The sequence below is a fragment of the Miscanthus floridulus genome, chromosome 4, assembly GCF_019320115.1.
Source record: "Miscanthus floridulus cultivar M001 chromosome 4, ASM1932011v1, whole genome shotgun sequence".
Lineage (NCBI taxonomy): Eukaryota > Viridiplantae > Streptophyta > Magnoliopsida > Poales > Poaceae > Miscanthus > Miscanthus floridulus.
Window position 1 is genome coordinate 119816846 of NC_089583.1, and position 10172 is coordinate 119827017.

Consider the following 10172-nt stretch of genomic DNA (forward strand, 5'->3'; position numbering starts at 1 on the left):
GGCTGGAAGGCTGGAGAGACGCCGCCGGTTACCCAAAGGCGGCATTCACGCGTCGCCGGCAGGCATGGCTATCAGGCCATGGTTTGCCAGCTCGTCGCCCCTGCCTGCGCTTCTCTTCTAGCATGCAGGTCACAACTCACAACTCATGTCTGAGTGGCCAACGGCTGGCCGCAATGCCCGGCAGGCCTGCATGCTCGTCGGGCAACGCGCAACCGTAGCACTGCACTGCACAGGTGTTGGTTTGGTTCTACTACTACTGACAACTGCACTTTTGAGGCCTTATTTAGTTCCTCCAGTTTACACCCTATTCCATTAAATATTTAGATGAAGTATTAAATATAGACTTAAAAATAACTAATTGAACAGATTACAACTACTTTATGAGACGAATCTTTTAAATCTAATTAGGCTTAGGCTATGATTTGACAATATAGTGCTATAGTAATACATGTGCTAATAACGAATTAATTAGGCTTAATAAATTCATCTCACGGTTTACTGATGGATTCTGTAATTTATTTTTTTATTAATATTCGAACATCTCATGCCACACCCTCATGTAACACCCGATGTGACGCCCCAAAACTTTACACCCTGGATTTAAGGCCGAGTATCATCACCTCAAGTATGTAGTGTTGTTAGTTTAAAAAAAAAAAGTACGTAGTGTTGTTGATTAGCACGTACAAATTCAAAGTAATCAGTGCGGTAACACCACAATGCCAGGGTACGACGGCATTTGCTTCTCAGAAACAAATAAAAATAAACATGTTATTATATCTATCACAAATCCTCAACGGCCAACGCACAACAGAAACAGGGCACGCCAACTAGGACGCACGGGCATACAAGCGTGTATTATCCCCACTCCAGAAGCTGAGCGAGCGCTACAATTACACTTACATCAATCAAAACAAATGGGATCAAAATGGCCGGCCGCCCATCTGCGCTGTCTGTGCCTGCATCCCCGCTGTAACATCATCTGGCGAGACTCAAGTGTGTTCCAGTTGTAACATCATCCATTCATCTGGCGAGCCATGCGTCTTGTTTAGCTACGCCACTTGGAGCTGTGGGGTGGCAAGCTTGTCCAGATCCACAGGGATGTCGAGGCCGGACTTTGTCAGGCAGTCAACCATCGTAGGGATGTCCTTGATCAAAGCTTCCTCCAACGCCTGATAGATGCAGAGATGTTTTGTTACTAGATAGATAGGTTCGTATATAACAGATAGGATAAACACGGAGTGCTCAGCAGTTTTGAAAAGCAGCAAGAGTTTGCTCAACATAATAAATAATGAAAAAGGCACTCCCCAGTCAGATTTACCAAGATGTAGTGTCACAAGGAGAAAGTGTACTTCTGCCGGGCTGGGGAATACAAGACTAACCAAATGCCTGATTGTGGAGGAATAGAACCAAAGATGATCAAGTATCTCACCTTCCTATTATCTTTCTTCTGCCTTTTTACCACCTCTGTAGGCCATTCAGCAATAAGTTTCTCGAGTTCATCTTTCACAAATGGTTTCTTCTGATCAGGCAAATGCTGCGCCCAACCATAAATTCTCATCAGGTGATCACGCCAATTCAAGGTTTTATATGTAAAAATCATCTCTATCAAACTATTTTAGCTTAAGGATTCTGTAAAATAGTGAAATGTATTATTTTAACATTCAAAATGCCAAACAAAAAAATAGCTTGAGTTTGATATGCTTGAGCAGCATGGCCAGCATAGATGCAGCAGGATATTCAGAGTAAGGAAAAAATATCTCTTATCCAGAAATATTTTGGAATATGCTGCTGGCATGAAGCAAATCCAGTATTTTAGTAATACAGGTCTGATGGCAATAATAATCCTGTGCCAAACCTTGTAAAGGAGTTTAATCATGGCAGCGGCATTTTCTGGCTTCCGATCAAGCAGAGACCCCTGCAATAAGACAAATAACAAGCCTGAGAACAGAAACCTGAAGCAGTGCACACAACTGAACAAATCACCAACAGTGCCTATGTAGCTATGTTTCACAAAAGGCCAAAGTGCTAACTACAGACTATGGATCATGAATTAGTATGATATGCTACAGAACCACTTAATGTGCTATTGCAACTTAACATGGCACGTTGGAGAACAGATTTAGATTAGTTAGTTCAATTTGACACAAAATAAAACAAAAGGAAGAAATACTGTAATTTATTGCTTCTTGTGTAATAATGTCCATTCCAGGTACAATTACCTTTGCACATGCAAAACCTGATGCAAGAGTATAATGTTTGATAGACCTGCCTCTTAGACTATTAATGTTCCAAATAGACTGAGAATCCCCTGCAGAAGCATGGTTTAATACATTAACAACAATGTTATAGAGAAACTAAGATTTAACTACCAAACAACAACAAAAACTACTATTTCATAAATAAAATTAACAACATCACAATCCCTCCTGGATTTCATCATGCAGGTAAGGTAAGTAGGTAACTGCCCCTGGTCCAAACCCATACCGCTTGAAACGAGCAATGAAAGATGTTCAGTTCATCCATAACTAATTTGGCTGCAGTTGCAATGGCAATGCACCTCCAATGCTGGCTTTAGGTTTAGGTCGGCTGTCATATTTAGCTGAGATCAGTAAGAAGAATCAAACTGCTTACCAACTTTGGCAGCAAAGTCCATCCATATGTCAAATGCAGCACGGTGTAGTTTGACACCTGCCTTAACAAATCTCTCCGCGTATTTTGAGAGTAAATCCCATCTATCAGCATTATAGCAGATGCTGCACAAGACAATATAAATCCATGAAATCAATAATTGAAAGGAGCATGAAATCTTGAAAGGAAAGAACGAGTCAAGAAAAAATAAAATACAAATCAACCGCAACAAATTCTCGAGGTTACCATTTCTGCTAAATTCACATAATTGCTAATTAGACATATCACGGAAATGTTGACTTATTGAGTAAGATACCTAATTAGTAGTGTATCATAATAATATTTCGAGTCTTTATTTTGTTACACGGCTAATGTGAGTCCGAACTATATTGCAAAAAGATAGGACTAATATGATGCAATGAAACATTGAAATCAATTTTATAGAGGCTAGGTCATGGTGTACTGTAATATGAAAATTATAACAACTGAGAACAGACAATGACATACCTGAAGACTATATCAGCTGTGCCTGGTTGCAGCGGTAAGGAATTTCTCAATAGGACATGAATTACGTTTTCCATTAGTTTGGTGTCATTTTGCTCTTTAGCATGTTGCTGCAAAAGGAGAGAATCATAACCAAGTAACTAGGAAAAATGGATACCAGAAGACTTTTTCTCTTGAACAGAATACCAATAGATAATGAGTAGAACCAATCGTTGGTGTTATTCCATAGACATTATGCTTCCATAAAGCCTTCAACCCTGCATAATCACATTCCTTAATCAAACTGAATTACTGAATTATTTTTGTCATGATTTGTTTTGGGGGGGGGGGGGGGGGGGGGGGGGTGTAATTAAGTAATAGTTATTATAGAATACACAAAACTGAGAAGTGACATGACATCAAAGTTAATGCCTTTATGAACCAGAATAGATGTCATATATCCTTTAGCATTTCGACCTTATCTAATATTATCATCTAAAAAATGAACTTGATAACACATGAAAAGATTATTAGAAAAAGCAATGTCTTCAATATATCATATCATTAGCAGAAAAAATAGATGCAGCATTCTTTTCATTAAGATGCAAGGCACAAGTTTCTCTCAGCAAATCCTACATCTATACATAGAAAATCCATTAGAAACCAGATTCAACAGAAATGGTTAAAAAATGGAAATATGCACTCAGCCTGTATCAGATAAATAAAAAAATCTCGTTGGTGTTTAAAAGGGACTGTACCATAGTCGATGGCGCCTACATGAGCACAAGCCTCAGTTACTTTCCTGCAGAGATTCTCATTGAAGTTTGCGCTGATGCGAAGATTAGATAGTCTCTGGATCAATAAGTGTCAATTTAAGATAGCTTATAGTAACAGAACAAAATTTAGGAGAGAAAGAACATACTTGCTCATCTATGTCCAGATTCCAGAGAACAACAATTACATTGAATGAAAGCTACTAAGTCCTAAGTACAAGGAATAAAAAGGACAGACAGAGAAACCATTTATCTTTCTTATCCTGCGTCACCAATCTAAAAGGATCTTGATGATTCAGTCAACATCACAATTCCAGACCACATACCCTTATTCCATACGTGTGTTGAAATTTATCAATACGGCTAAATGTAATAGAAACTCTGTTAACTCAGCTGAATGAACACTTCTTTGCAAATAAATAAAGAAAATAACTCTAGAGATCAAGATTGGATATCTGTAGCCATCACCACAAGAGTGATGATGATACCAACAAATTCGCATATGCACTCATAATTGGTACTGTAACTTGGTAGACAAAATATACAATGAACCATTCTACATGTATGACGAATATGAAGGAGACTTACAAATACTCTGAGTTTCTGCAAAATTTGAAAAATAAGTTTGATGTCCTCCTTATTGGAGCAGCTATCGATCATCGACCACAACCAGGCATTTGGAGGCATGGTCTTAGCTTCAACAGATTTCAACATTTTCTGGTACATCTCCTCTACAGCTTCTGTGGCGAACCATGACATGGACAAATGGTAGTATTGAACTTCAGGAAATCCATTCTATGAATAATTATAGCAATCATGCAGAAAAATGTACATGAAAAGAAATACATAATAAAATTCAACCGAATATCTCAAAGACTTAATAACTCTGTATTTGTTGGATTTATCTGCAACAATGTAACTTTACACAAATAAAAACATCTAGAAACAAAAACAAAATGTCACTTCATGGATCTAGCAAGAGCCAACTGGGGCAAATTAGAAGATCACACATAAACTTCAATTAGCATTAGGGTTAGAAAAAAAAACACTGCATTTTCTGGATTACAATAATGTATTACTGCATGAGAAAATCTTGATTCAAAGATATTACAAAGATAACAAGCAAGATGGTAAAGTAGAATGATGAGTCTACATCGAAACGTCCAGTTAGCAAATGGTTGCTGGTTAGATAATTCCTATGCAAGGGATCTTTTGTTGCTAACTTAGCAATGGTATGGAAAAGCTGCTACTTATCTCGATAGTGGACCTTCTTTGAATAAACCGAATAAGTTAATAAATAACCTGTAGGGTGGTCCATGTCACTTGCTTCCGTTGAGAAGTGTGCTGTTGTCATGTGATAGTGTACTGATTTCTCACTCAACCATTGAGAAGCTATGGTCGGCGATAGGAGGTTACCTAAAATAATAAAAACAATAATTAGTCAGCATGGTTTAATCAATCAAAACTATTCTAATCAATGATGGACCAAAAAATTGTTCATTAGTGAAACATTTCACTGCAATAGCTATAGTCACTTAAAGGTCAGTTAGTTCAGATGCTTTGCAGAGTGTTTGGAACACCCTCTTTCTTTAAGGAAAGTTCAGTATAATCCAGAGCAAGCAAAAAATGCTCAAGATGGACAAGAGGCCACAGGATGTTTAAAGTGATAGGACGGAAGCATATATCAGTACAAGGAAATGAAGCAAATTAGAGTCCCGTAAGGCAACAGCTGACTCATGCTCATTACATTCACGAACTTGTCTCTCATCAAACCTGACCTCAACTGTAGACCACAATCCCCAAGGAACCTACTAATGGAGCACACGCATCTAAAACTATGACATAGTCACACGCGCTAGCCACAAGGTCGACAGAATGATGCACTGCCCAACATCTCCGCTGCCCAAAACCTGTACCATTTCCAGTCAGAATAAGAAAAATGAAATCCAAGCGAAAGCGAGATCCCTTCGACATTCGAGGCCGTCCGGTGGGCATGCCACTCCGCGCGCCCACCACCAGTTCGACGAAATGCAGCGCCAGGCAAACCCGCGAGCAGCGCACTGGGAAGCAAGGCGCAGAGCACACATTTGATAGGTAAGAGATGAGGGAGCTCACAGGGCGATCGGGAGGCGAAGCAGGAGGAGGAGAAGCCCCTGGCATGATGCGGAGAGGACGGCGAGGCGGGGGCGCCATCGAGACGGTGAAGGAGAAGGCCCTCGGCACAGGATGCGCGCCCTGGGATCGGTCCGGAGAGTATTCCGGGGATCCCCGAGGCCGCCGGGGAAGCGAGGAGGCGGCGGGCGCGCCCGGCGGCGGCCTGCATGGCTTCTGCTTCTGCTTCTCCGTGCGGCGGCCGGAGGGGAGAAACTGGGCAAGTCCGAACCGAAGTCAGCCGAGGGCGAGGAGAGGAGTTGGGCTGTGAGTTTAATTGGGTTCGTGTCATTTTGGTAATTGGGCTCAACTTAATGGGCCGTAGGAAAGTCCCCCTCCTGGGATATATTGATGATTGGCTGGCTGCCCAATTAGCCATGCTGGTTTCAGTTTTGAAAACAACTGCTGAATTATTACATTGCGCTAGACAACGCTGAGCACCAAGCTGTGGCAATGTCTCTACTATCCCGCGGTAGATAAGCTTCAGTCTTGCAGGCTGTTATTGTTGCGGCGATGGAAGTCTGCTCGGCTCTGAATACTTTGTTGTTTCTCCGCTTCCAGATGTGCCAGCAGCAGAGGAGCAGAAAGGTGCTGAAGTGTTTGCTTGGAAGTTGAGGTGGCGTTTGGATTTCTAAAATTGCTTGAATCGGCCAATCTTCTTCGGTAGGTATTTGTAGGGCGCTCCAGAACTGCTTTGCATTGGGGCATCCAAATATGATGTGTGCAGCCGTCTCCTCTGGATGTTGGCAAACTTCACAGACTGTGTTGTCCACTATGTTCTTGTTTCTCAAAGCAACTTTGGATTGAATTTTATTCTGTGACAGCAGCCACGCGAAGAACTTGACGCGCGGCGGTGCTTTGTTTTGACACACGAACTTTGCCCATGGATTAGGAGACCCACGTGCAGGGCCGTCCCTTGGGGCGTGCAGCCTGTGCGACCGCGCAAGGCCTCCAAATCCCATAGGCCTTCAAATATATAGTTCATTACCCATATAGCTAAGCAGTAAGCACAGTAGCGTTGGCCCAATAGCAACATCGCTATTAGCAAGCCTATTAACCTAATAGAAAATGATTTCCTGATCGCCGGACGGACGTTGTTTTGTCTCCGGATTGCTGCGATCCCAATTCCTAAACCTATACTCGACGTCTCCTATCACCCTGACGCCCTATCGGCCGTGTATCGGGTCGAGCGTGATGAACTGACCTGACAGCGGCGAGGCACCCAGACCTAGACCCCAGGCGAGGCGAGGCGCTGAGGCCCTAAAGGTAATACTAATCATTTGTATATATTTTTTTCAATTCATTCACAATCACAGCAAACTATAGTGAGTAGTGGGTCGATCTCTAAATTTTGTTCTTTTGATATTTTCATCTAGACGCTTACTGCAATTGTGTTCAAATATTGAAGCCATGTCTTCTATAAATCGGTCTACAAAATTTGAATCAGGTTGGGAAAAGCGTAAGAAAAAACAAAGAATAGAGGATTTAATCCAATCTCAAAAAAATTCAAAGAACACTAAAAGAATGATGCTATTCAAGTAAAGATTATGCAACGTAGGTACCATTCTTGAAATAACTTATTGCAATGTAATATATTATATCATACATCTTATTTTAGTCCTATTTTTTCTCAAGCTAGTAGGCCTTATTTTTTAATTTCGTACAAGGCCTCGGATTTTCCCGGGACGGCCCTGCCACGTGCACTCTTGAGTGCACGGTATAGCATTGCAGCATCAAGGTCACCGTTCTTTTTGGTCATTGGGCATCGGCGTTGGTCTCTGCCATCAGTAAGATTGTGTTCCTCCATGATTTGCATACCGTAGGTTCATTTTTCGAGTGGGCAATGATCCATTTGTAAGAAAGCACATTTGATGGTTTGAATTATATATTTTCTGGAGATGTTTCATTGGTTTTTGCTATGTTTTCTCCAAAACTTGTTTCATATCCTTCGATGTCTTTAAAAGCAAATATTAGTTTGGCTACCGTACAAATTACATACACTCGAAAATCACATGCTAAATTAATTTCCTCGCACCAAAAAAAATACAGGTCCCAATTGAGAGTTTGCCCAAGATCAACAATTAAGATACCACTGCACACAGTTGCATTGCATTGCACGCAGGAAAATGCAAATGAAAGCTGGCTCGACGCGTCGACGGCGGCCAAATGAAATGGTCGGTGAGCGAGGGGCCGGGCAACTAGATCAGAGGGAGTAGAGCTTCCTGAGGTTGATGGGCGAGATGTACTTGGTGTCGCCGTCGACGATGTACTTGGCGAGCAGCACGTTGGCGGCGTCGCTGGGGTGGTAGGGGTCCCAGAACACGTGCTTGTCCCGGTCGTCGCACAGGCTCGTCGTCGGCCCGCACGGCACCAGCCCGTCGTACGACCCGCCGTTGCCGCAGCACGCCACGCTGGCCGTCTCGAACCCTGCAACATGCATGCATGTGATGGATTCATTCATGCATCCATGTCCTTATTCTCTGCTTGCTGAATAATGAAATGCATGCTCACGGCGCGCGGCGGCTCACCGTAGTTGGGGTAGTTTGTGATGAGCTCCATGACGAGGTCGTAGACGTTGGCGAGGCAGAACCTGGCGCCGGGGAGGCCGTCGTTGAGCTCGATGATGAGCTCCCTGAGCCGAGCGTTGTACTGCGCCGCCAGCTGGTTGGGAAGCTTCACGCACTCGTCCTCCCCCACCCGGTTGATGGTCTTCTGGTACGGGATGCACCCCAGCGGCCCCACGTTGGCCACCACGAACTTGCGCGCGTCCAGCGTGTGCAGCCTCTGCATCCATCATATCCATGGGAGGATCAGGGTCTGGCGCAGCCGGCCACTGCTAGCTGCTGCCACTTACTACATGCCATGCTTGGTGAATGCACGTACATACCGTGAGCTGGTCCCGGAGGTGGAAGATGAGGTCGTCCACGAAGGCGTCAGGCGACTCACTGATCCTTGTGCCAGTAGACAGCACGGGCATGAGGTAGTTGTTGAGGAAGTCATTCGACCCAACAGTGACGGAGAAGATAGCCTTCTGCCCCAGAAACTCCCGGGCCTTGTCCCTCCCCAGCAGCGCGTCCAGCTGCTGCCTCGTGATGTTGAAGTAGTCCACCTGCAGGTCCATCCCGATCCGGTTCACGAACACCTTCCCCGTGCCGTTCAGGATCCCGCCGCCGCCCGACGCGTAGTTGACGCCGTTCAGGATCGCGCCGCCGCTCGTGTTGGGCGCCAGGAACGGCGGCGAGTAGTCCGCCTGCCCCAGCATCTCACCGATGATGTCCGCGATCGTCCGCCCGTTCGTGAAGCGACCCGTGGGCGTCCCGCCCGTCGCCGCGAAGTCGATGCCGTTCGGGGTCATGTTGGCCCGGGATAGAGTCGGGATGTAGTTGTTGTTGCCGGCGTCCACTAGTGAGTCCCCGAAGATGAAAGACGCCCCGCCCCCGAACTCGTTCACCACCTCCGCCGCTCCTACTCCCGCCGCCGCCGCGGTGACGAAGAGCACCGCCGCCACGGCGGCCATCGCCACCGCTCGATGAACCATGCTAGCTAGCTTCTGGTGGACACTCCTTGCAGGCGCGCAGGCTACTGCAGGAAGCAGGCCTGTGCTGAGTGCGGTATATAGCTAGGCAGACAACGATGGGAATGGGAGTAGGTGACCGGACTGTGGCCTCCTAGCTGCTGCTAGTCCGAGGTCGAGGTCTCCATGGAAATAGGAGCAAGGACCAAGGACACAGACAGAGAGATGGCTCGCTGGACGATGGATGAACTGTTCTCGATCGGATTCCTTGCCGTGGCTGGGTTGATGTGGGAGGGGAGACTGAGGGAGTGTGCGGGTGCAGGTGTTTGGTCGTCTGACGGTGGTTGTGGTCTCTAGTAGTAACATCTAATTCAGTCAGTCAGTCAGCTAGATTGAAGGTAGCTAAACCAACAGGGGTCTCCTCACTACTCTCGCCAGTTTTTTTTTTCACCTTGTCCGGCATTCGTCCGTCCGTGTACCGTGTGTACGCAAGCAAAGCTAAGCTAGCTATGGATGGCTGGACGTGAGTCAGAAGGGTCGCTGAGATTTGGCGCACAAAAAAACGGCTTCCAGTTCGGGTGGTTAGGTGGCGGTTAGTTTAGGTGGCCTGAAACAACCCAACA

The 10172-nt window shown here is 44.9% G+C and overlaps 2 protein-coding genes across 2 annotated transcripts; both read right to left on the reverse strand.

The window, feature by feature from the left end:
- Positions 1-752: 752 nt before the first annotated feature.
- Positions 753-6289, reverse strand: LOC136552886 (uncharacterized). The gene is made up of 11 exons (XM_066544463.1): positions 6000-6289; positions 5187-5300; positions 4473-4624; positions 3870-3963; positions 3319-3389; positions 3136-3242; positions 2632-2753; positions 2220-2308; positions 1856-1915; positions 1430-1534; positions 753-1169 (listed from the first exon to the last, which is right to left on the reverse strand). The coding sequence occupies exons 1-11, from the start codon at positions 6205-6207 to the stop codon at positions 1050-1052; spliced, it is 1242 nt and encodes a 413-aa protein (XP_066400560.1). The 5' UTR covers positions 6208-6289; the 3' UTR covers positions 753-1049.
- Positions 6290-8026: 1737 nt separating this feature from the next.
- LOC136552887 (GDSL esterase/lipase At2g23540-like) lies at positions 8027-9688 on the reverse strand. The gene is made up of 3 exons (XM_066544464.1): positions 8923-9688; positions 8564-8819; positions 8027-8462 (listed from the first exon to the last, which is right to left on the reverse strand). The coding sequence occupies exons 1-3, from the start codon at positions 9571-9573 to the stop codon at positions 8239-8241; spliced, it is 1131 nt and encodes a 376-aa protein (XP_066400561.1). The 5' UTR covers positions 9574-9688; the 3' UTR covers positions 8027-8238.
- Between the last annotated feature and the right edge of the window lie 484 nt (positions 9689-10172).